The 27,047-nt window shown below is 40.1% G+C and overlaps 1 protein-coding gene across 5 annotated transcripts in view; it reads right to left on the reverse strand.

Moving 5' to 3' along the window:
- LDLRAD4 (low density lipoprotein receptor class A domain containing 4) overlaps positions 1 to 27,047 on the reverse strand; it is a 293,120-nt gene that overhangs the window by 168,864 nt on the left and 97,209 nt on the right. For all 5 annotated transcript variants that reach the window (XM_051609863.1, XM_051609860.1, XM_051609857.1 and 2 more), the window contains one exon: positions 21,147 to 21,605. In XM_051609863.1, coding sequence (XP_051465823.1) covers positions 21,147 to 21,186 — 40 coding nt within the window. In that variant the 5' untranslated portion in view covers positions 21,187 to 21,605. The remainder of the gene's footprint in view (positions 1 to 21,146; positions 21,606 to 27,047) is intronic.

Below are 27,047 nucleotides of genomic sequence, written 5' to 3' on the forward strand. Positions count from 1 at the left end.
AACACATTTGAGATAGAAGAATACAGTTTTGGTTTAAACACATTTTTTAAATTTCCAAACACAACCTCTCACACTCAGTTTTATTTTTGTCAAAGCTTAAGATACAGAATGAAAAAATCTTCTACTAGCACACATTAAGAATACCATTAGTAAAAGAAAAATTGTATTGTGACTAAAACACTGACATTCATATCATATGACACAGTGACGTATCTCCTTACTCTTCTTCAAAGGCAAAGTTGTGGCAGGGCTACTATTGTCAGACTTCGATGGATGCAGTTTTACTCCTCAACATTACTTCTTTATCTCTGTGGTGATTTCTAGGGAATACAGCTGCAGTATGCTGTTCTTTGCAATAGTTAAATTAGTAAGTTAGGGTAAACATTTTTAAATGCCATATATTTAAGAGACACTCATGAAGAAATAACTGAAGAAAAGATTTAATTCTATTTATGATATTCACATACTTCGGAATGTCAACAAAACCAGCATTAAAATTACAAGAGTCAAGGAAATGGCAAATGGATACAGCAGGCTAGGTGCCCTTCTAATAATATACTGATGTTCAATGGGTCTGTCTCATATTTGACAACTTGAGGGCTAATCACAAACATTTTAACGACAGCTTTGCTTCACTGTATTAAACTCCTAAACATATATTTTAAACATCCTGCTCACTCTTTTCTTTGACATTAAAGGTGATCTGTGTAGAATAAGACTGTAAAGAGATAATATGCATTTCTAGAGATACAGGAAGGTATAAAAGGAACATGAAAAAAAGAGATTAATGTTTTGTCCCTTCTTATTTTTTAAAACATTAATTATTCCATTCTCTTTTTCTTATCCCATGAAAAGAAAACGTGAAGAAATATTCCAAGTACCTACAAGGTGAAAACTAAGCAACTGAGATGAAAGCGGTCTTCACCTTTCATGAAGCTTCACATATTTGCATAAAGTTTACTTATATTAAGTGCCTAGCAATCAGCAGCCTGCATCTTGCCTTTTGTACTAAGACTTCAGCAAGCGTCTTGAAAATTTTTTCTGTCTCAAGCCACATATCAACACCAAAACTAGGAAAGCATATCTGGATTAATAAAAGAAACGTATCAGTGTTATTTCATATTCAGTTTCTTTCTTTACAACCTATAGGCAAATACCTCAAAAAGAAATAAAATTAAAGAACAAAAAATCTAATATTTCCATATTCATCCCTCACAAAGTTCACCTTTGATTCACACCATGATACACAGAGACATACACTGTCACATGAATACATCTAACAGTGAACTCAAAGCACAGGCATTGTAGGCCAGGGTTTGAAGCCAAGTCTGGGTTAAGATTTAGAGTATTACCCCCGAGATTCCTTCACAAATTACTCAGCCTCTGAAATATTTTATACTCCATAAATACAAGGACAACGTAAAGTTCAAAATCTCAGTGTAAAACCATCACAGGAGTGTTGGCTTATTTTATATGGAAATTCCCATAGGTCAGTAGGAAACACATTTTTTATTTTAAACAGAGTATAATCTGATTTTGATTCCATACAACAATAATATACTGTATACTGTATGATATGCATTAGGCAATGCATGGCTAAAAAAGAACATTCCAAGCATACATGGAATACTCAGGCCAGGCTGTAGTACAATTTTCCAGCTTCCATTTTAATACTCAATGTCTGCATACAAAAGCAGGCCAAACAAGAAGACTGGCCTCAATTATTCTCATATAATGTTCAGGAGAAAAGAAACTTGCTGGCTATACTGGTTGCTGTAAGAGGGAGCGGCCTGCAGTACTGCACTATTACACTTGCAAAGTATGAGAGACTTAAGTCTTGGGACATACAGATGCTCTCCCAACATGGCGCAGCATGAAAGGAAGGCATAAGTTTGTCTATCAAAAGATCCAAGGAAAACCTAATACGCTGTCTTAAGTAATAGTTCTAGAAATCTTTCTTTCTGAAAGGTCATAGAACATTTTCCAAGATCTTAAAACAAAAATATTAAAATTACTTTCTCAGATGCAGTGTTTCTCCAGCCTGTATGATGCTGGGCAAACTATTTGGCTTTTCTCAGCGTATCTAGAGCTGACATGATGATATAATAATAAATACTGCTACTCTAAGTGATCCAGGTATGTAAACCTTGTGAAGACTCTGAGTAATGTGTTTCAGTGTTGAGAAGAATCTCTACTGATTAATAATTTTAATAATTTTCTAGTTACACGAGTATTGTTTTTTTTTTATTTCACCAACTATTAATTAATTTCTGTTATCTGTACACATATTCTCAATGGAAACTGGCCAGTGTTTCAACTCCGCCACCCAGACAGCTTTTTGATGAGAGACAATGCTCTTGCTCACTTCCATTTAGTCCAAATATTTATCCCTATCAAAGAAAAATTAAACACTTCCATGTCTCATCTTGCATGAAAAGCCACTGTTTTTGTTCAGATATGGTTTTCAACCATCTACAAAGAACTATGTCAGTATATAACTAGCAGTGCTGAGGTGGTTAGCTGAGCTTCACCTTGTTTATCTTTCACTTCTTCTGGCAGATACAGCACCTCAAGTAGAATACTTGAGCAATATTGTCTTAGAAGACTAATCCATATTCTCCATACATCCTTCACTTCACTCAGGGTCTAATCTCTGTACTCAATGAAGTTAGTAATAAAGCTAAGGTCCACAACAAGACTGCCAGGATCAGGATTTCAATAAGAAAGGAAGAATGATTATAAATTTCTTGCACCAGTATACAAGGATGTCTTTGTCCCCAGTGACGTATTCCCCAACTATTTCAAATTAAAGTAGTCAGATAACTGAAAATGCTTTATTTCTGCATGAATGAAGAGAGTATTAGCAGGGTATGCCAGGCATCATAAGGATGGAAAGCTGCCACGAGCTCTGTCTAAAATATTGTGCGTCACAACCTATGTCAATTGTCCACAACCCTGCCACCTCCCCACCCTGGAGGCCATGAAATGGGGCCTGTTCAAGACAGCTGTCATTTCATGATGGCTCTGGGACGGTTCAGAATGAAAAACAAAACAAAACAAAAACTGTTAAATTAATTATTTACGAGAAAGGTGTAAAGGTTTGAAAGAACTGGTCTGAGACTTCTGCTGCAGCCATGATGATGAATATGCCGAGCTCCCAGCACCCTGAGAAAGGTTTTGAAGAGAAAATAAACGCACAATTAGCAGACAACTGAATGTAGCTACAGGTTGCCTTTGGTTTGTTATTCTGTTCCCCAGTATGTCAGGGAAAGACAATTTTCAGAGGACCTACAAATGAACAGAGACCAGCAACTCTTGGCTTAAACTGCTATTAAAACCTAAACAGCCATTTTATTTTACTGCCAGTTCAGTCACTACTACCAATAGCTCAAGAGCTAAAATTCACTTTTATTTGCCATCATGTTTTCAGTCCCTAACACAGTGGTGATAATATGTCTCAACAGCCCCATTTCAGGACTGTAATAGGACCACAACAGGATTTTCAACAGGGTGTAGGACTAAATCTCAAGCCAGGGACCACATGTTTTTGTGACCGTGTGCCAGCCCTGTGCCAACCAATGCTCCCCAACTCCCAGGTGAGAAAGCAGCACCCCACACTGATCGGAAGGAGTCTTCTCTGCAGTAACAATCATACATTGTGCAGATCTACTTGTAGCACTTGATGGATCCAGGTGCCTCTCCCAGTTCCCCTATTCCAGAAAAATGAACAGGACAATTAAGAATGTCTGGGATTTACTGAGCTGGCAGATTTAGTACTGAAGGAGAGCACCTTGTGCAGTAAGCAGTCTTACTTGCGTGTCAGCTTCCCCTCTTCTATCCAGTGATTTTCCTACTGTCTCTCACCATGCAGAAAACACCCTTATGGCACACAAATTTTAAGAGTAAACTAGTATTGCTTAGGTCATAATTTTGATGGCAATATCAGTTAGCTTCTGAAAATGAGCTCTATATGTATGTTTATCCTTCCTTTTTACCACAGATAGCCAACAGACACTGGTCTTCTAGGATTAAAGCTCCAAAATATTCCCAATTATTTTTTAAGGAATCACACACACAAATTACTACTAACCATAATGAAAAGTGAAAAGTCAGAAGATTTTGTGCCTGAGCAGTTGAATTACCATAGCTGCTTTTTGGATGCCATGACAGAAATAATGCATACTGTATACAAAAGTCATATAGAAATGGGCTCCATTGCACTCAGCATGAAAACAAAACATTGCAATAATTAATGAAAGGTCAATAATTTGTATTAGCAACATTATTTGGCAATGTATTAAATCATCAGATGGAAATCTGCAAAGAAACATAAACTTCAAGCTTCTTAGAAGTTGGTAGAAGTTCTCAGCCTATCTGCACTTCACACCTTAGACACATCTTCCTTATAATTGATATTTCAGGGTTTTTCATGGGTATTTCCTTCTTTATTAAATGTGAAATTTACCATGTGTTTGTCTTAAAACTCTTGTTTCAGAAAATGTTCCAAACTTCCAGGTTATTAGTTTAATACTAAAAGAAAAAAAAATACTACAGAACAAAAAATTTGCTATTTCAGTATTAAAAGTCCTTTTCTTAGGAACTTTTTGGAGGTTTATGTAGCCATAGTGGGAGAATTTTAAGCACAAAACGTGCCTAAGTATTGCAAAAAACACATGTAAACAGAAAAAAAAACAAACTACTTGATGGCTCTTACAAGTTCTGTATGTATTTTTAATAAAAACAGAATAAATGAGTAACACATGCTGTTAAAGCCCAGGAAATCCAGGACTTCAAGATTCCCAACCCATTTCTGCTCCTAACTGGTAATGATCCATTTTCTGTTGACATTTCTGCACATCCCTTTATACACATTTGTACCACAGAGTTGCATACTTGGCACACAAGGGTAAGTGTCAAATGGGCTAAGCAAAGCCCCTTTAGACAGTCTGACAACAGAAAGTTTCTAACTAAAGCTAGCAAATATGAATCGCGGTTTTGTAATAAGGCTCCTTACACATGATCACCTCTCCTGTAGGAAGAGAAACAGTGGCCTTAAAAAAAAAAAAAATCTTGTTCTTCTTGCCAGTAAAGGTTGGACCAGATGATCCTTGAGGCCCCTTCCAACCTGGAATTCTATGATTTACAATGTGTTGTAACTCAAAATGTACACACCAGTCCATACAGAAGTAGAAGGGATCTTCCACTCACTTATTCTTAGCATAGCTCTTCCACAGAAATCACTACAGTCAGCTTGGTCAAGTCTTGGCAGGACCATTAGAGCTGGCAGAGGCCAGTCTCTTGAGCTGTGAGCTGAAGCCAGGGGGGCACTAGTTTCCAGTACAGCCTCCTGTTCGACTGCTGCTCACCTCTCCATGGGGAAAAGGCAGAAAGCCATACAGCCAGGTTCTCAGGCTACCACCTTGACGGCAAACCCTGAGTGGAGGTGACGAGTCTTTTCCAAAGACTCTTCTGGATCGGTCATCAGAAAGAGGTAAGAAAGGTGAGATACGCACAGGGCAGCTGTGAGAGAACCAGAACTTCTCTTCAGTGTCTGAAGACCATTGTATGCACTGCCATTGGTTCCAAAAAATTCCTGTGGCAAAGCTACTAGTGGAGCATAGTGAAAGCTCTGAGAGGAGTGGAGGATCAAGAGGCAGAAGGTACATTCAAACTGACAGAAGTCTGCAAATGGTACAAAGAAGAATGTGACTTACCTGCTCTAGGAAAATTCCCCTCACAAGAATGCAAAGCTGTACAGTGCACAGCTGAAGCTAGGGTGATTTGACTGAGGAGCAGGAAACCAAGTTTTAATGGATTGCTGAATAACATTTGTTAGGTCACAGAATAAATACTTTGGCTACCAGCATGGTCTGTGGTGGAGACTCAGGGGATGGGAACAACATAAACTGAAAAGTGAATCACAGGCTCAACTGCTTCATCTGGTTTTTAGCACAATTTGATTTGAGCTGAGGTAGAAGAGTCAGCCCTTCTGGCTACACCCAAAGTGAGAAAATGTGAAGGCAAAATTTGGCACAAATTGAAATGGCTGAAAGTGGCATTAACTTAGGCAGTTCAAAGAAAATAAGAGTATGTGTCCTAAATAGCAAAGGCTGAAATTACAAAGTTGTGGTATACTGTAGACATGGCAGTTGAATCAAGGCAAGCTTTACAAAAAGACAACTTATATTTTAGTTGATCAACAAAAGATACAAGTGGAAAAAATAGGCAATGTTTGGAGTATGTAGACCTGTTATTCAGGATCTTTTTCAAAGACCTGAAGAAGGGGTTGCAAAGCACACAGCTTGTGCATTTTCTCCAACTAAATCAGATGGTCTAATAAAAGAAACTACCACTCCCCACAGTATCTAGCTTGCAGAAATTGCTAATACAGGGATGTGTAGTTCAACATCAAATATTTCATAGCAAAGAGAACAGCTCTTCTCAGTAACAAGAGTACCCATGAAATCATCAGAGATATGTCTTCCAATGTTAGCACAAGTCATTCTGGAGAAACTGAGACTCCAAAATTTAACAATAAAGTCCAGCAGAAAAAATCTATGGATAAACACTACATCTGACACACCCTGCAGCCACGTACCTGCTAATATCAATTTCTGAACTCACAATCATATGTAATTTACTCTTCATGATACCTCCAGGTCAGGAACAAATGCAGAGCAGTCAAGAAAATAATCACTCTGAATTTCATACTGGAAGTAAAATCCAAAGTTATCTTTTCTTTCCCAGGGAACTCACCCTGAGACAAAGCAATTAAGTCTCAGTACTATCAAGAACAGAGAATCAAAGCTATATCATATCTTCAGTCTGATAATGACCACAGCTTTTCTGATTAGTTTTATTTTAGCCTTTGTCCCTTCAATTTATTTATTTTTTTAATATCTTATTCCAATATAAACTACTTGCTATTTTATGGATGCAGTTTCAGTTTTCCTTAATTCTTCCTAATAAACAAACTCTGACAGCTAAATTTAATCAGCTACTACCTGTTTAGAATACAGAAATCTAATGACAGATGTTGTAACTCCTGTAACAACTTCTGGAGTCTACTTCTGTCGTAAAACTTGACAGACAAAAACCCAAACAAACAACTTTACTTTCAACAAAGCTGCAGAAAAAACTGAAAGTAACAGAGACTGGAAAGGAAGGGAAAGGAAAGGAGAGGGTTATTGTCTCACTTCACAATAAAGGATTGAGTCATTTGTAATCAATCCTTTATAACAGTGGTAGGTAAGAATATAACCACATTAGAACGTGTGCACAGTGGTGAGAAAATATATACATTTATTTTCATAGCGGGCAGGAGCAGTAATGTATCTTTCCGTTGTACTAAAGATATACCTGATTATTTTTAACATTATGTGATGTGAAACGCTCCTTTCTAAATGAACTGGACATACCATTTGATTTTGTCTCTTCTAGTATATATATTTAGCCAAACTAAGTATTCTTAACAACTGTTCAAGTGTTATTAAAATGAGGTCTCTTGTACCATTTACACAAAGACTACCTTGTTCTTTATTTAAATTCTAATTTGCAAAGAGTAATCTGGAAAGATTCAAGTATAATGAAAGCTTGCCTGCTGCAGCAAATATTCTACACATTATTCTCAGAGTTTAAGTTGCACTTTTTAAACTCTCATAGCTGTCATAAAATACTGGAAATACTACACTATGTTAATCAAGAAAATAATTCTTAAGATTATAATCTTGAAATGCCTTTGTTAAATGACTTCTACTTTTATATGTCAAGGATTACTGCTCCACTCAATTTAACGATTCATTATTACCAGAGGTATAAAGAACATGTGAGGTTAACAGCTATGGTTATGAGCTGTAACCTAACTAGTAATACACTTTATAATTGATCTATTTTCTTCAAAAATAAAACTCAGAAAAAAAGATAATTATTACTTGCATCTCTATAAAGAAGTACTGAAAGCCTAGGGACAAATGTGTGGGATAATAACAAAGACAAGAGGAAGGAAAATGGGAATGCACCAGGAGTTTATTTATAAACATATGAGAACTCATTTCTTGGTATCATGTAGTATCTATACAGTCTCACATTGACCTAACTCTTAGGAACACTAGACTTACGATACTCTTCTCAAAAATTAGTATAGCTCTTTCCCAACTGAAACTGTTTCAAGAATGTCAGTTTAAGGCTAAGATTTCCAGTGTTTGTTCCCTGTTCAAGTATTTAAAGGTTTTCAAACCCATTGTTGTCAGAACTTCAGTGTAGCTGCAATCCCAGCACTCACTGTTAAAAGAATCGCATAACCTCTGCATGCACATCTAACTTTATCTTCAGCTTTGCTTTCTGCAGCCTGACTTGTGATGACATCTTTATTCCACCTCTCCATGAATAGTCTTTCCAGGTGGCAGACTCAAGTGTGTTACTTCTTTCAGAGGGAATGCCAAGTCCACCTCTATTTTTGACACTGTCCCTAGGTCTCTCCTTATTTGTCTCATTAACATGTCAAACATCTCACTGCCTCTTTGTTAGGTCACAGGTACCAACAAGCTAGAAAAAAAAAGCACTTTACCTTCTCTAGTCTTCCATTAGCAAGTACTGGCTACACTGGTGGTAGCAAAGCTGTCTTGTGAGCTGAACCACAGTGTCAGGAAAGGGAAAACTGAGGGATTTGGTTCACAATCACAATACTGATTGAAAGCAAAATATTAATACAAGAACAAATTTCACTTGCACTGCACTTGAATCTTCTCCCCACTGGCCATCCATAACTGGTCTTAATGGTGATTTCTTTTGTAGCAGAAGATGGCCCTCAGCAAACTGAAGAACCTTGAATGCTCATATAAACATTTCCTGGAGGTAGAGGGCTCATATGCCTGAATACTTGAGGGGTTTGGTATCTTGCTTGTTTGCTTTCCAAACAGACCACTAATTGTAATATGAAATACGATCTCTTCACAGAACTTGCCTTCTCTCCTTCAGAGAAAGCCAATGTCATAAAAAAAGATATTTTTGAGCCTCTTCAAAATATGTCTTAAGACACCACAGAAGTCTGACCCATGCATGTATAAAACAACAAAGCAATGAGCCTGCCTGCATTACATTAACGAACATCATATTTTGCATTTAAAGATCCCTGAAAAAAAAGTGAAACTAACACGTACAGCTTTATTTGTCTTAATCTCACTACATTTTGTTCTCATAAACTTCAACAATCCTACTTTCTAGTTGTCAATTCAATGACAGATACATTTTTTAAGACCTTAAGTAATATCCCATATTCTTCAAGCAGTCTTCTATCCCATCTTCAAGAACATCTTCAAGAACCATACTTGTTGCCTGTACTGTTAAGAGTTCACCCTTATTCCTTTTATTACACAGAAACTCTCCAACAACTTCTAAAACAGGACTGGTTTGGATACAAAAAAATTTAACTCTTTGGGGATGAAGTGTCTTTAGTTCACAGATGCCACCTACATCCTGAGTTAAAAACAGTCAAGTTTTTCTAAACTTACTCTTGCATTGTCATTGCAGGTCATGTGTCACTTCCAATTCTCGCTCTGAGCAACTGGAAGCAGATATTATCTCAGAAGTATTTCTTTTGAGATAAACAAATCAAGTACAATAAAGCTCAGGAAGGGGAAAATGGAGACTCAAGCACAAACTCCAATTTTTTCATTTAAATCAAGGACTGAGTACACAGCCAGGCTGTGAAACTCTTTTCAGCGAATATAAATTAATGGTTTGTACAGTCTAAACCTCCAGGATAAATAGACAATTCTTGAACAATTAATATCCAAGCAAGTATCCCAGGCTTTTCTGAAGCCAGTACCCTGTCCTGGGTCTTCCTTCAACCCCCTCAACATATGTACACCTACACATAGGCACACAGCATTGTCAGCAATCAGACAGCACTGAATGAAGCCATTTTACCCACTAACAACAGAAACAAGATCAGCCCCAGAGGCATGGATTGAAGATGCTGCTTAGATGCTGGCTGTAGAGTTGGATTCTTTTTGGGTGTTTTCATAATGAAAAATCCTCATTGTTAGCTCCTGACTCAAAGCCAGTTTCCTCTATTCTCACCCTTAAATGAGAAGGGAGTGACTTTCTACGGAAGAAAGCAAGAGAGCTAAGGATACAAATAGCCCACAATATAACAGAAACTTTTAAGAAATAAAATCAAAACCCACAATGTATCCAAGACGTGCTGCTCAGTCTGTTCCTTGCTGTTAACAGATTGTTAATCTTAGCATGAGAGAGCATGGAAATGGACCCTTGGTTGTGAAGAGCAGAGAGAGTGACCCCACTTGCTACCTGCACACAGCTACATCGCCTTAAACCTCTGGGAAACACAAGTTGATGGTTTTCAAAGAAAACTTAGGGATTTAGCAACAACTGGGTAAGTTTTATAGTCAAATTATAGTAGAGTGTATCAAATCATAGAGAATCTGATACAGAGGAATCTTGCTTTGATATAAAAACTCAAGTTTCTGGGCTCCAGATACTGCCAAAGCCCACCTGCCTGAAGGATACTGCCACCTCCTCTGTTCAGAAACGAGCAGTTTCTCAGCACTACACAGGCACAGCTTTAGCTTTAATACAGATGTATCAGAGCATTGTGTCATGTTATCTTCCAAGGAAAATAGTATCTTTGGGTGTTCCTAAGAGGCTGGCAAGGCTTGAAGGCTACACCCTATTAGCAAGTAAAGATCCTACTAGAAACTGAACATTTTGCTTGTTCATGGTTGCTGAGGGCTGAGCAGAAATTAAAGAAGGTGGAAGCATCCCTCTGGAAAGGGTTTGGAGCAGGGGTTAGGCAATCCTCGGGGAAGAAAACCTGGGAGAGGCACAGCACGGGGTGCATGCTTGGGTGGATCCAAGTTGCTCCATAATGAAGAGGTTCTGCGAGGAAAGCCAAGCCCTGGGATGGGAGATGTACCTGATACAGCCATCCAAATGTATGCACTCTTGGAAAGGCCCAGTGGAGAGACTGTGCCCATCCATAAGCAGCTTTACTCTGAACAAAAAATACACCAAACAGCAACAAAAAAAGGCTTGACAAGTAAATTAATCCCTCTTTTAACGGCCTCTTTTCCTAAAAAACTAAATGGGTTTAAATACCAGCAAAGTAAACATAACGTTTAACTCTGTACACATGGTGTTCCCTCCTCCTCAATAACTTTTAGGCTTTTTCACCACAACATTCATCCTGCAATGTCCAATATTTTAACTTGTCTGTTTACCAGAACTGCAAGTTCTGATTTGTAAAGGCATTGCTACAGCACACAACAAAGAAACGTAACATTAAATCATACTATTTATTTTACGGTAAAAGAACTGACAGGACATCAAGTAAAGCGGCCTGCTCGACATTACAGGAAAACCAAGCAGCAAAACACTAGATGAAAACTCTGCCTCACGCTGTTCACTCAAAACACCAGCACCTGGAGCTGAGCGCTGGGGAGCCTCCTCCACCATTTCCACGGGAACAAAACCAGGTTTGGGCCAATACCGCTCAAGTTTCCACTCAGCCCCTCCACCTCCTCAGCCTCCGAAAGGGCGCGGCCACGTGCCCGAGCAGCTCGGCACCCATTTAGGATATTTACCTTTTTCCTCTTTTTAGCGCTTTTTCAGCGTGTACGGAACCGCCCTGCCAGCCTCGCTCAGGCCGCTTCCCTCGAACGGCGGGAAGGGAGAAAGGGGGGAAAAGGGACTGTCCTCCCGCTCCTGCCCCACAGGGGTCACGGCGTGCCCGGTGCCCCCGTCCGATGGGTAGGGCAGAAGCCAGGGCGGGGTTCCCGGCCGAAGGCTCCGCTGCAGCTTCAAGCACCGGCAGCGGCACCTTCGGCGGGCAAGATGCCCTGTAAGCAGTGAAAATACCCACAGCCAGCCCCCGGCATGGCCTGAACCGCGTATCCCAGCTCTTCTCTTTAAAAAAAAACACGAACCAAAAGCACCCCCAAAAAATCCCACCAAAAAAAACCCCTACCAAATTAATTAGAATTAACAGAAAACACAAGCTACCAATTAACAATCAATTTTCACCCCTTTTCATTTTCTGGCTTTTACTTGAGAGACTAAGGATCCATCTAGTCCATTCAAAAAGTTTGCCTTTTTATTACGATTAAACACTGACATGTGGCTACGTTTATTGTCGTCTCCAGCCTGGAACTGGCCATGTGGCTGATGAAGTTGCACCATGCGAGGAAGGGCACTGTGACTCCTACCTTTAAGAAATGAGAAACAGTAGATGGGTGCTTCCAAAGAGCCATCAGCTCTGCAAATGGCATTGCTATGGCTGAAGATCATCTCCTAAAAATGGTTACTGAAGGCGAGGGTCGAAGCTTAACATGCTGGAGCAATCTCACCCATAACTTTGGGAAGGAGAAGTTCGACACTTCCAGCATAAAATAATTTTAATAATAGCATTGGCCATGACGTTTCTCTAGGTTTGAACCTTCTTTCAGCCTGGCCTGCACAATCCACAGCCTTTCATTTGGGCTCTGGACTAGTTGGAAGAACAAGTGGACCGTGCACACACAGCCAAGACTACACCTAGACTGAAAATTAAAGGACCTTTAAATGCAATTTAAATTAACTCAACGAAAATTAATGGAAAATTAATTTTAAAATAAAAAGAAAATCCTTCTGGATTGGTGTAATAGCTTTAGGATGGAGCTTGATATAAATGGTGCTATGTGATGCAGCACACTGCAGTATCAAAGGACTGAATGCCAGGACCACGGAGGATCCTTTTTGGAGCCCAGTGTCTCTCAAGGTGTTTCACAGGACACCACACCACTGCATTTCCTCGAGTCTTCTTGGCTTCTTTTCTGCCTTTCTTTGCCTCCGTACTCACTGAGCTCCAGGTGGCTTCACACAGCAAGGCCATCTTCTGGAAGTGAGCACCACCCCCATTCTCCCTCTTAGCAAAGTGGGCAAAGATATAGTTCATGATCAAATCAAACAAATAGTCAAGGAGGTCTTCGACCCCAACTAAATAAAAAATCCGAAAGGAGAAGCACTTAAAATATGAAATCCTTGGCCTGTGTGAAATGCCTCTCTATTTGCATAAGGACTGCCACAGTGCAATTAGCAAAGGCAATACCTGTCCAGTTATAGATTAAACAGTCCTTCAACTAGTTTGAAGAGAACTATCTGTTTTCTTGAGATGAAAGGAAAGAAAGAAAGAAAGAAGAAAATGCAATGTTTCACCTACACAAAGTCTGGGATCAAAACTTAAAGGCCGACCTCCGGGATTTGAAGAGCAACCTAAAGCAGAAAGCACTGCTGTTCTAATGACTGATCTGAAGGACAACAGAAAAACTAGGTTGTGACCAAAAGCTATCACTCTCACATGGCACCTCAGCTTGTGAATTGATTTCCAGTATCTCACTCTCCTCTAATTCTATTAAACCATTTAACCCAGAAGAGCAGACTTCCAAGCTAGGCATTACTATGCTTAAAACAGTTTCACTGAATGCTGCTTACTGGGTGTAACATATTTAGATAGCAAACTATTAGAGACTGAGGTTCTATCTTCTTCCATGTATTTTTGCTGCTAATACTTTCTGTACTCCAAAAGTTGCACATTCTAAATAAAATATCTATGTGAATACAATGGAATCTGATCTGTTAATATGTGCTGAGTAAGGGGCATTGCAAAATGCCATCTGTTTCTTCCAAGAACTAAGAGACAGTCAGAGTTGTCCATGGGTGACATAGTAACCTTGGAAATTCATAAAGGAAGAATACATTTGTTAAGAAAACAGCAGAGAATTTAGGAAGGTCAGACCAGCTTCAAGAGGCAGATGAGAACAGAGTTGGAACAGAGGAGGATAAGAATGTTCTGCTACATATTCAAGTTGTATTTTTTAAATGAAATGTTTATCTGTAATTGAAAATCATGCAAATAATGACAGCAGCGATGTGGGAGATGTGTGTTAATGTCTGAGTTTTCAACTGCTTTTAATATTAATGACATTATATATGTATTGCAAGACGTTTCAAACCTGTTTTGCTGTTTTACATTGAGCTTCAATTATAATACTCAGGAAGAGGGCTACCTTCAGCAGCAGATACACCAGTTACATATTTGATGCTAAGTAAACTGCAGTTTTAGTCACAATAAGAATAATAATAAAAAAAACAACCTCAAAGGGGGGTTGCTTTAGCTTTGCCCTATTTTTTATTTTTTTAAATTACCTTTTAAATATGCTTACTATCTAAGAGTGTTAAAAGCTTTTCTTAAAATAGCTGCATACTGTGAAACAGAAGAATGGATGCAGTATTTCTGTAACATTAAAATATTTCTATACAAGTTGCACAGACATAGAAACATGTATCACACACCCAAAAATAAGATGTTAAAAGAAGGCCAGGCTAGAAGGAATGCAATGGAGCAACACTCCAGCAAGAAGAGAGTTAAGACTTGAAAAACGTAAGACTCTTAATTTATCATTTATCAATTATTCCAAGAGCTCAACAGAATCTACTTGAACACTGAGAAGACAGAGTAGTGCAGGTGGGTTACTAACTTTAAAAATGTACATTTATTACCCAGGGAACCAGGAATAATATAATCACTGAAAAGTAAGACTGGAAGTGCTCTCATGAAGTCCTTTCCCCTGCCCCAGGGCAACATCAGCTATACATAAACCATTCCTGACAGATATTTGTCTAACTTGCTCTTAAAAACCTCCAGTGTCGGAGACTTTGCAACCTCCCCAGGCAATCGGCTGCAGTTCTTAACTATTCTTGCCATTAGATTTTCCTAACATCTAACCTCAAACTCCCCACCACAGTAAGCTTGTCTGTTACTTCATGTTCTACCCCAGGAGAACTGGAAAACAGTTTCAATTACCTTCCTCTACATGAAATTTCCATATACTTTTAAATGGTTATCACCACTCTTCCATTCTCTAAACAACTAACGACCAACTGGGTCATATGCAAATCCACTGGAGCAATTTATCTGGTCTCCCATGTAATCCCCTCAAGGAGCCTCCCTATTCTGGAAGTACCACCATCCTGCCAGAGACATCTTGACCAAAAAAGCCAGCAGTTAAGTAAAACAAGATGCTGAGAGAGAAGCCAAACTGAGCAGCAGGCTCTCAGATGGCCTTCCTGCAAAGAAATGTCCCATGCAAACCAGCAGAAGTCACTGTGGAAGAGATGTGAGGTGAGCAAAGTTACTCAGCGTGGAAGAGATGTGAGGTGGGGAAAGGAGAGATTAAGAGAAGAAGGGTTGAGCCTAGAAAAGAGCAGAAGAGGCTTTTAGGCAACTTGGAATTACGTTGTAGTGAGTTGGTCTGGAAGTGGGAGAGGTCTGGAAACAAAAGAAGGTGAAGGAAAGCAGTGAAAAGCAGGAAGGTGACCAGAAGGGTAGAAAATCTGGAAGAGAAGTGAGACCAGCTGTACAAACAGGGAGGGATGGAGGAGCCTCAGTACAGAGAGAGGGGATTTGGGCACTGATGGGGGAAGAGGTTGAGGGAGGTTGGGAAAGCTTGAAACACAGGAAAAGAAATGCAGCAGAAGTCCTCAGTGCCAGGGGGATAACAGAGAGGAGGTGGGGGGTCTAGAGAAGTTCCACCAAGCTGCATTCCTATGAGTATGAGGATCTAACAGATAAGTGCAGTTTTCTCTGCTAATCCAAGGCCTGGGGCAGTATTAGCCAAGCTGAGGAGCTGCTCCTTGGGAGTAACTTGGCCTCTCCGGATATGGCCCAAGGTCAAGCCTGGTTGACAATGACCTTGAAACGGCTGCAAGGGATTATGGAAAGATTTGAGGGTGCCATCACTTCCACAGGGAAAGGTGTGAGGGAGAAGATATGAAGCTATGACAGAATGGGGTCAGAAGGTGACAGGAAAAGTCAGTACTAGACTGAAGGGCAGGGGCCCACTGCACAGAGCAACCTCTTACTATTTATTCTGGTTTCCATAGTGCCAGAGTTAATAATCCCTCTTGCAGTGCTGAGGGTCACAGGACAAAAATGCCTTCGAGTCAGCCCAGGTCTGACAGAGCTTGTCTCAGAGCTTGTGCTGAGGCAGAGCTAATAAAATCCTCATGGACCTAAACTGATCTTGAAAGGTCAGGAGGCCTCATACACTGACTTCTAATCCATCCTATAGCATTCCCCTTATCCTTTCATCATCCTGGATGTCCCTATGCCACACACTCCCCAATGATGAAGAGCTGATTCCAGAATCACAGTGTTCTCCTAAACCAGCACCCAAAGCACACACTGCTGAAGAAAGTAGCTCATTTCAAAACCAGACTCTGGCTGCCTAGGATCCCCACCACTGCTACCCCGAGCACTGGCGCAGCACTGACAGTGGTCAAGGCAGAAGGTGCAGAACTTCATGGCAGCTACGAAGTGTGCAAGCAAGGCGGTCCTTCTGACCATCACACCGGAGCACCACTGTACCATGGGCTCATTTTGCCATGTAGCTCAGTGCATCAGACACGTGCTTTGGCACAAACCCGCACTGCTTCGTGGAAACCTAGGAAAAACAACTTCAAAAAGTTTGAGAATTACTGCTCTAGTCTGAAAAAGAACAATTTTTTCAATTCTCAGGGGTCAGGTTGTCCAGACTTCTGGCCTTTCCTTTTGCTTTTCTCTGGGTGCTTCCAAAGGGCCCAAAGAGGATTTCTCAGAGCGGAAACAGTATACCAGCCCCACCAAATGCTGAGTAGAGTGGAAAAATTATTTTACATGTCTTACATGCAGACTCCTGTCCATATATTCTAGCATAACATTTATGGCATGGTATTGTTGATTCATAGCCATTTGCTGAACTCTTGCAACTGCCCATCTGTTTTCAGCAGACCTGCTGCCTCACCAGTTATTCTACATTTTGATTTGCACAGCTGATTATTTCTGCCCAACCACAATTTAGAACTTGTCCTTGATTAACTGCATCATATTTATTTTAGATCAGCTCTCCAATATACACGCTAATTTTGAATTCTAATCCTATGCTCAGAGGGTTTACATTCTCCCCCTGGTTGGTGTCATCTGGAAATTTTGCATGCAGATTCTATCATCTAAGTCTTTAATTAAAATATTGAATATTTTCAGGCAACCTAGGACAGAATCCCACTTGGCAAATCCTTCTAGTTTGACTATGAATCACTAGTAATTATTCTGATAACAGCTTTCCAGCCAACTGTGTACCCACCTTGTAGTCCATATTGCCACCTTGTTCATGAAAGGATGAAAAGCCTTTCAAAGATCAAGATACACTATTACTCTACTTACAAGAAAATTACGCTCCACTGACAAGGTACCTTCTGGAAAAAAATGCAAATTAATTTATCATATTATTATATACAGGCTATTTATTAAAAAAAAAAACAAAACCAGTTCATTATTTTATTCAAACCTTTTTCCCCCAAGAATTTAATATAAGCTATCTACATCAAAGGGGGGAAAGGAGAAATCAGGATATTTACGTGTAGGTGCAGTGTTTGCTATTGCACAGCTTTTTTGAACCTCGACTGTCCTCCAAATGCTCTCCAGTGAAACCACTAATTGCTCAGACGTTGCTTCAGCTATTTCAGCCTGTTGCAAAGTCAATGTCATAAGCTCCAGCTTGTTCTTAAATACCAGCTATCATATCTCATTAGCTCATTATCAGTTATGCTCCTGTTCCAGTCGAAATTCTTAGCTTTCTCAAGGTAGCAGTCCCTTTCTTGCCACCTGATTAAGAGGTCAGCCTTTTTGGCAAAGAATTATGCAAAAAATGGCATGAACTACTTGGTCCTCTCTGCACTATCAGATCATGAGTTTTGTCATTCCCTCTCAACTAGTAGTCCAGAAACTCAGTCTGTCTCATTATTATTATTATTACTAAGAACATAGCATGTTTCCTGGTTACCATGTCCTTTATTAGCTATACTTTGTTTTCTCCCTTGCCCTACCTGATTTGACCCTTGCATTCTTCTAATGCTCTTTTACACTCATCTCTAGTAGCATGCCTAATTTCCACTTTCCTCAGTTTTTAGATCATGCAATTTTGTCTCATCTTACACTTTTTTACTGGAACACCCTTCACTTGTGCTTTTAATATTCTTTATTGTGACTGGAAGAAAAAGTTAGTTCCTTTAGAAATTGTCAGCCCTCCTGAAATTCTGAGGCTTGTTTTCCAAGAAACATGTACCTATCAGTTCTACAAACTGAATGCAATCTACCTTCTTGCATACTACTGCTTTTATTCTCAAGTTCTCCCTTTTCATCTTCTGATGAATAAGCTTGCTTGTTCATGATTGCTATCACTCAAATTGCCTTTTACCATCACAGGCTCAACCATCTCATTCCTAATCAAGCCTAGAAGCACCTCCATTCCCTTTTCTACAGTCAGTTATCCTGAACCTATTATCCTTGCATGATCTACTGAAATTAGTATTTAGCCAGTAAAGTGAAAAAGCTCTAACCATAAGCTATTGTTTGGTAATATATGACAAAGTGATTGGATGAGCCCATCTCTTGGAACAAGAGCCATTTGCAAAAAAGGGCTTTGGCATCTGCACCAACGAGCATACAGACAGGATCAAAATACCTCCTAGTCTTAACTGTAAGCCTTTCCAGGTCACAGTGATCACCAAGGTGGAAAAGGTGGTTTATGAAATACTCCAAAGGTGGCTACACAGAGACATCGCCCTCCCAGGCTTCTTTTGCCAGCACTCTGTGCAGTTGTAAATGGAAGTGATGATTCCGATTGTTGCAATAGCCGCAGTCACTCAGCATGGCTATATTCATAGCCATAGTTGACACTGCACAGGTTTCAGATATCAAAGCTTTTTCTGTACAAATTAGCTCCCTTCTGCATGAGGTCATGCCCCTCTGCCACTAGCAGCTACTGTTTTCTCCTACAGCTGAACTGGCATTCCAATAAAACAAAAGGAACTGTATAGCAAGAAACACAGGAACAACTATATGCACCTGCCATTACACTTTTATTGCAACTCTTAAATTAGCATAACACAGTTCCATGAATTTCTCTAAGAAATACACACCTACCTGCTGCTTACCGCTGAATGTATTATATAAATCTAACAAGGAACAAGAAAGGCAGAAGAAGCTGAAGTCCTTGGAAGAAGCAGAAGTCCTTCCCTTCTCCTCATAAAAAGCAATTTCAACCTGTTTCCTTTACAAGTCTCCTGCTCATTTATCCTGAACATGTGATGCAACTTAACTCAATGTTTAATAATTCTTTAGTTCAGCTACCAAAATTTGAAAATATTTATTAACATCTTTACGTGAGGGCAACTGCAAAAGAATATAATAATCCCTTATGAGAGGCCAAGCAACTTTCATGCTGTTAAAATCTCCAGAACAGGCCTGAATCTGCTGGGTTGTCACCACAGTCTGACTGTTGTTCTGGGTTCCAGGGACCCCAGTTTCATCTCCCTGAATTTTAGGCAGCCCTATTTGCTAGGTCTCGTCCACCCAGCAGCAGTCACGAGGTTACCAGCTTTCTGACACCCTGCTGCCCAAGCACACTGATGACAGTGCCAACAACCCCTTCCTTCTGGGAGCTAAGGGATAGCAGATGCTGTGGCAGAACAGTGTAAAGCTGGAAAGAAAATAATATAATATTGCAGGAGTGCTAAATGTCGTAAGGTTTCCAGCAAAGGAGAGAGCCACAGAAGGCAGGGCATGTCAGTAAGAGAACAGATACCCAGATACCCACACAGTAGGAATTTTGGTGGAGAGCTAAGGAGTGGCAAAAACTCTTAGGAATGGCGGAGAGCAGTGAGGAGGAAGATGCACAGCCAGGACAGGAAGGGCAGTGGGGAGCTGTAGCAGTGTGCTGCCAGCCAGGCAGAGGCAGGAGGGCCCTGCGGTGGTCCCAGACTTTACATCTCCCATCAGCACTGGAGTCCATGTGGAAAAAGCTTCCTGTTTCCTCTCCTTCGTCTCACTGACACGCACAGAAACCATGTTGCAAATTAAAACAATGTGAGGCAATGGAGACAGTTCAGGCCTTCGCTGCCGCTCCAAAATGACGTGCTGGTGCGGGCAGCCGGACACAGAGCTGCCACCCCGCTGCAGCCAGAAGGATGGGACCAGCTTCTGAGTGTGGATCTGCTCTGGGAAAGGACAAAGTGGGAACCTGCTCTCTTGGAAATTAACAGTTCTGTTGTTTCTTCCTGGAAAGAGCTCCTGTAACAGCAAGCAGCCCAGGGTAAAGCACCCTGAGAGAGAAAATTACCTTCCCATACATACAACCCACAACCCAGTAAACTTCTTCTCAAGGCAAAAATTTTAAACTGGAAAAATAAACATGCACACTAACTCTCACTGTGGTACCAATCCATTATCTAGACCTATTAAACCAAGAGGAATATCCAGTTGACTTTCTACCATTTTCTCACAGGGTCTCAGCTGGCCAGCAGATGTGGAAACAATTCAGCAGGATATTCTGGTTCTCATTTCTTTCTCCCACCTCTCAAATCAGAATCCAGTCTAGACGGGGAAAGCTCTGAATGACCTCCAGCCGACTTTACACTAGAGGGAGCCTTCCTCAGAGAGACACATCACCTTGGCATTCTCTTTCTCCTTACATCATTTTATGATATAACTACATTGGATTCAGGTGAAACAGTTACCACTTAAACCCTCTAGTTTTGCCAGCTGGAGCACTGCAGCACATCAGTGGTGTGGGGCAGGAGGCAGGACAAAGAGAAGGTGCCTGGCAAGTTCTGCCCGAAGACATCCTCTGGCTGATGAGACCAAGCTCAACACTGACGTGTTTCTCAGAAAATTCCTGATACGAACTGTGTTCATCTCATGTCCTCGCCAAATCCCCATGTTGAACACCAAAGCAACTTCACAGCCTACATTTTATACTGAACCCAGGAGGCCACTCATTGTTAAGCTCTTAATGAGTATTATAACAAGGAAAGCTGAGATACACCTTCCTGAAGGCTTGCAGCCATCCGTTTCAGAGGGCTTGAAATATGGATAGCTGTTATACACTGTTAATACAAGTGTTGAATTGTTCTTTAAGTGAACTGTTTTAATATATTATTTAAACTGAAAGTACTACAAGGTGCTAATGACCACCAAGACCTATTCAATTTATTTTCTAGACTCCAGTAAACTGTCCTAAAACTATGAGCTGAAGTAGAAGGGAAGTCCTTACCTGTTAAAGCATTTGTGGCCTGAAAACCAGCTTCCTGCATACTGCTTTCCCACTGAAGCCTGAGATTACCGTCTTAACCTGTCCTGGCTGGAGATAACTGCTGAGCGTGGAGCTGTCAAGTCACTTCCATTTTAGCTTGTCAGAGTCCATTTCTCTTTCTATTCCTGTATTTGGCACCATCCAGTTCCCACCTGTTCCCAGGTCTTTTGATCCGTAGGCAGAGGGGATCTGCACTGAAACTAAGCAGGAAGCGTTGGGACAGTCCCATCAACCAGCCAGCCAGAGGATTTGGGCCATGATGAATGTGGAAATGAAGCAAATCGCCTGCCAAGACTTTCTTTCCCTTTTACAATTAAGTTCTAATCCTCTGTTCATCCAGCACCATTTTTCAGGTCTCGGCCAATGGTGGTGATCAATTGTCTCTCTTCTCTTGTGTTCCTCTTCCCTCAGGCACGTTCACTGAGAAATTAAAAAAGAAGAGATTATGTTTCCTGATGACCTGTAGCAACACTAAAATTAACAGACTCCAGGGAGCAAAAACCCAAAACACATTATCAGGGATTGATTGTATACATTAAAGGAGATCTTCAGAAGGCAAATATTGCGATTTTGCCAAGATGCAAAGTGTGACCACACAGCTCTTTGAAGTGCAAAGAGGAACAGTGCTGAGGGTGTCATATGCATCTCTGAGAACATGCTATGATTTACATTTCAAAAGCCATATTTAGCAGAGATGGGGGCAGTAATACAATAACAAAATTGCAGTTAAAAGGGAAAAGGAAAAATACTTAAGGCTCTCAAGTCTAGCCTATTCAAAAACCACGGTGAGATTATTAGCGTTTAATATAGCTGCTTCCCTTCCTTTCTGAAGCAGGAAAAGAGAAGGCTGTCTGCCAACACTGTATGTGCTGTTCTAACAGTCTCGTGAGGTTAAAAACATTTGTATGTCTTGCTGTCGAATATCTATTTAAAATCTCAATTGTAACATGGATGATGCAATGTGGGTATCTTCAGACATTCAGTAAGGTTAAAAAGCACCTGCAGGCTATACAAAAGAAAGGTGGTTAAGTTTTTCTTGATATTACTACTTCTGCTTAGCAGGGATATCTGCAGCTCACTGAAAACTAGAGTTGCTGCACATCCAGCTTTTACAAACCAGGATACATCTGTTTAAATGGGGTGCAGGCAAACAGCAGACAGCTACATGTTTAGGGAGATTAATCTGGAAAACAAGGAAGCAAGAAAAGAGGACTCAAAGGAGAACCCACTCTCTCCTCACCCATCCTGTTCCTTCAGGTAATGATGCTCGACTCACTATCTCCTCATTCAGTGTCACAGGCAGGTTGAAACTAGGTCTGTGATCATCTTATGATCTACTAATGGATTTTAGCTAATGAGTCTAGCCAGCACTTGCAGTACTAGATGGGACCTGACACCCATCTTCTGGAGCAGCCCATATCAGAGGGTGCCAGTGTCACTGTCAGTCCCAGTACTGGCTGCTTTGGAGAACAGTGCTCAGCAAGCAACCATTCCCCAGCCCCACTTCATCCTTTACCCCAGCCTGCAAGATCTAGAGACTAGCTTATATTCTGAAACTACGGCTGAATATTCCAGATAGTCCAAAGCTTCAGAGAAGATTCTCCTGTTCCCTCGGGCAGCTCCGTCTCTGCAGGCACAACTGAGTGCACAGCCAGCCAGCCCTCAAAGGCCTCAGTAGAGCCCTTCATTGAGGGACAAAAAGGATCTCTTCTCAGGTGTGTCACTGAAACTAAGTGAGCCTGCCACTTGAACAACGTTGTTTGCCTCAGAACACACTAAATGAAAGCCAGCTGCTAACATAGACAAATTTTCTATCTTAATGATGTTGTTGCCTTTTTTCCCCCAATTTTGTTATGCCAGTATTACTGAAGAACACAGGCTTTTGTCTCAAAACACAGCACAGGACTGATTAGTTGCCTGTATTCTAATCTAATGATTTGCATATCAAATAAAATAAGGTGACAGAACAGATTTAAGATGTTTTCCTCATTTCTTACCCAAATATCTCAACTTAATAGAGGAAAAAGTAAAAATTAAGAAAAAAGGAAAACAATGCCTTTACATGTAGTAACTGTTATCAGAAAAAACTGCATTAAAAAATTAGCATAGTGTTTAATATTATATTATTCCTGAATGTCAGGTCCTCAAGATGCTTTTTCAACCCCTTGAAATGCTCTGTACAACTAATAATCATTCTATATGAGGTTGTGTTATTCTAAAACATACAACTGAGCAAGTATAATACACATACAATGCAGCACATAATTCTTTTGGCTCTTAACATTGTGCTAAGTATTCTATAATGACCACAGATGAATGCTGCACTCGATTCCCAAGCTTCTTCTCTAGAGGACTGAGTTTCTTCTATATTTATAAAAGCAGGTCCATAATTGATTTCACATTTTCAGCCTTAGAGCTTTTGATTTTGGTTTATAAATCCACAATTTTTATGCCTTCCATTTTCAGCATTTTAATTCCTCTCCTCATCTTTGAGATGCTCAAGAGATGTGCACTACTACCATGGCATCCAGGGAAATGCTTTTGTTGTTTCATCTTTGTATTAGATATAATTAACTTCTGATTTTTAAAAGAATAAAATACTTTTACTTTCTCAAAAACATTAACTTTTAATTAAGAGAAGAATTATTTTCCACATCTTCAACGTTTCTGCTAAACTAGTTAAGAACTCAACAGTGCTGAATAAACTCCAGTAAAGCAACCACTGTTGCTTCTGATAGAAACATGTAATTTTAACAACATTGCAGGACACTGAAACATGGAGTTCATTCAGACCTTAAAATTTAAAGGCAGTGCACTGCATCAGGTTTAATGCCTCCCTTAGCGACCTGAATGAAAAAAGATACTGATACCTCTTTATAGTCCTAGGAGAGCATTTTCTATCACTGCAAAAGCACTCTTCTCCCTTGGCAGATAACAAACTCGGAGGCGGCCAGCAGGATGCAAGTTCAGTACCAGAACAGGCTGCTCAGTACTTGCTGGGCCTCTTCACAACTCAAAACCAAGCTCAGTACTTATAAAATGCTTCACGCTTAGAGCTAAGCAGCCTATTTAATGAGTCTTTGCAACAGGCAGACCTTTCATCAGTCACATTTGCACAACTTCAGGTGTCTCAGATTTTGAACACATCCAGGTGAAGAGGACAAAGCAGCCCAGCCGATCCCACAGCAAATCAGGAAAATGGCAAATTTTATTTTTAACTGCAGGCAGAGCTATGACCTTTCTCTTGTATCTTACATTACCCAGAAATTTTCCATTAAAGCTGAACTGATGTTTAGAGAGAGGAGGTTTGTGTTTGTTTCCTAACAGACTGGCATGTTTGCATGCACAGAATGGGTCAGAACCTCTGCTGACACACTTCGGTGTCACTCAGCCAACCCCAGGGAAGCTGTGCATTTATCCTTTTTATACCAGCCTGGTGCTGAAATGCTAAACTAACCTGCTTAAAGAACCAAACTGTGAAAGTACATATCTGCAAAAGAGAGTGGAAAGTAAACAATACAGATAGAAGTACAGTATGTGTGATCTTTGATGTAACTATTATGTTTTTTACAACCTGCAGAGACCCCAGTAGGAACACATCCCATTAAATTGATCAGATGGCAAAGAGAAAATGTAGACTAGACAGACTAGAGATTTTCTCTTTGCTCCATCTGTTACCTCCTTTCCAGTTGCAACAGGAACTCTGCTTGCAGTTCTGCTTTCATTCATCCACTGCAGTGTTACATGAGTCTCAGAAGCAAACCAAAGCAAAACATTGTGTTTTATAAATATGCAGCTATGCTATAAAGATTTTCAGCTACTACATGTTTACATGATTTAATACCTAGAGAAAAACCAAATCCATTTCTTTTCATCCTCTCTGCTTTTCTGATTTGATCCTTGGAAAAACTCTACCATCTGAACCTCCTAGAAATTGCAAACAGAAAATATTTTTACTAATGCCTTATGTGAGTTACATGTTCTTACTGTATATATTTAGCTATTCAACTTGCTATTCCAAACATCTGAAGATGTAGTATTAAAAGGCCACTGTAAAAAAGAATCTACAAGAGGAAAGTAGCCAATGAAGTGTCATTAAACCCTGCAATAGTATCTACTTTTTATGAAGTATTGTGCAACCATCACTGAGGACCAAGCCTTGAGGAACTTGGACTGAAAGAAGAAGTGAAATACTGTTTTTTCCAAGACTGATATCTCTGTAATGTCTTAAATAACTCAAAAGCACTGGCAGATCTGTAAATGCTGCAGCTTGGTTTTTTTGGTTGGTTTTTCTTCCATTTCTTTTCACTGTATGCAGTCTGTTTCTCTGGCCATGTGCTGTTGGTTGCCACAAATGCATTAGGAACTCATTGGATGTGTTATCAGAAGGGCTACAGCCATGGAAAGTGTTTCCTGTGATAGCCCTCAGCACAAGACACCAAATTTTGTAGCAGGAATATCTGTAGAGTTAGCCCACATGTTTACTTTTTTGAGAAACTCACTGAAACAGCTTGTGAGCTGTGTTTTAATTTAACTTCACCATAGGAGGACTCGCTGCTTGAATTTCTGTATTTCACGTGAAAGAAGTGTAAAAGGGGAGAGAACCTGAGCTACCCTGTAGCCCTGCTCTGGCTGTGCTCCCTGCAGAAGGCAGGTGCCCAACAGGGGCAGACCCCAGCCAGAACGTGGCCAGCCCCAGCACCTACCCACTCTGTGGCCAAAAGCAGGACAGAAGCAATGTTGGCTGAGCTGACAGCATGACTCCAGCTCAACAGATTTAAGCATGTCTCCAAATTCAAGGAAAAAAGTAATCTGACTGTAGCCAGGGGAAACACTTAACTATCCACATGTTTAAATACTTCACTGAAACAAGGCCTATACTCCCCTGTAAGTTAAGCAGCATAGACTTGGATATAGATTTAAGAAGTTTTTGGCTGGAAAAACACTTTCAACATTTTGTTTTTATAAAATGGTGTTTGCAGAAGTATCTTTTTAGAGCTTGCTATAGCAATTTAAAATGAAGCATATGTGCGCATATACAGCTCACCTCTCCATCCTCTTGGATTCACCAACAGTTTTCCAGGCTTTAGTTTTAATTATTTTAGAGACTTTTAAACTAGATACTAATATCTACCAGTTATACCTACTCTTTTTTAGATGGTAAGGCCTGTGTTTTACTGTGTGATCCTAATTTATTTTCTTTGCTTCTATATATAATGTCTTCCTTCTAAGATAACATTGATCCAGTGCTAAGTGAATAATACTTCTTGGGAAACATGGTGCTCCATAACTTAAAGACCTCTTAAAAAATTCAAGGCAACTTTCACAGGACACCATACATAAATGAAACTGAAAACCATATTATTATAAGATGTTTATCTAATCAGATTTTTTCATATACATAATTGGTTTTCACTTTCTATCTTCAATATTTGTGTAGATCAATTGTGACTTTTTAAACAGCTGCTGTATTTCACTTTCCTGATGCATTTCAGTGACATACAAAATGTGTTTGCATGTTAAAGTTATCTTATACATGTATTCCTACAGAAACTTTCACATACTCCTCAGCTTGTTTAGGAATCACGTCCAAGCTTCTCTCTCCTTCTGTTTTGTTACAGCACTCCCTGAATTGCAGCAAAGAGAAGACAACCAAAGCTAGATGTTTTTTTTCTGCATTACTTGAAGCAGGAAACGGGTCTTGGGAACAGGGCATGTTGCCAAAACCAAGCATAATTTTTTCTAGCCTGTTAAGAAAATGTTCTGGGAAGCAAGACACAGCCCCAACACCAATGCCAGCACACACTGCAAAAACCCACTACAGACAAGGCCCTGTTTAAAAGAAAAAGGACAAATGTTTTG

This window comes from Apus apus, chromosome 2, assembly GCF_020740795.1.
Source record: "Apus apus isolate bApuApu2 chromosome 2, bApuApu2.pri.cur, whole genome shotgun sequence".
In the NCBI taxonomy this organism is placed as follows: Eukaryota; Metazoa; Chordata; class Aves; order Apodiformes; family Apodidae; genus Apus; species Apus apus.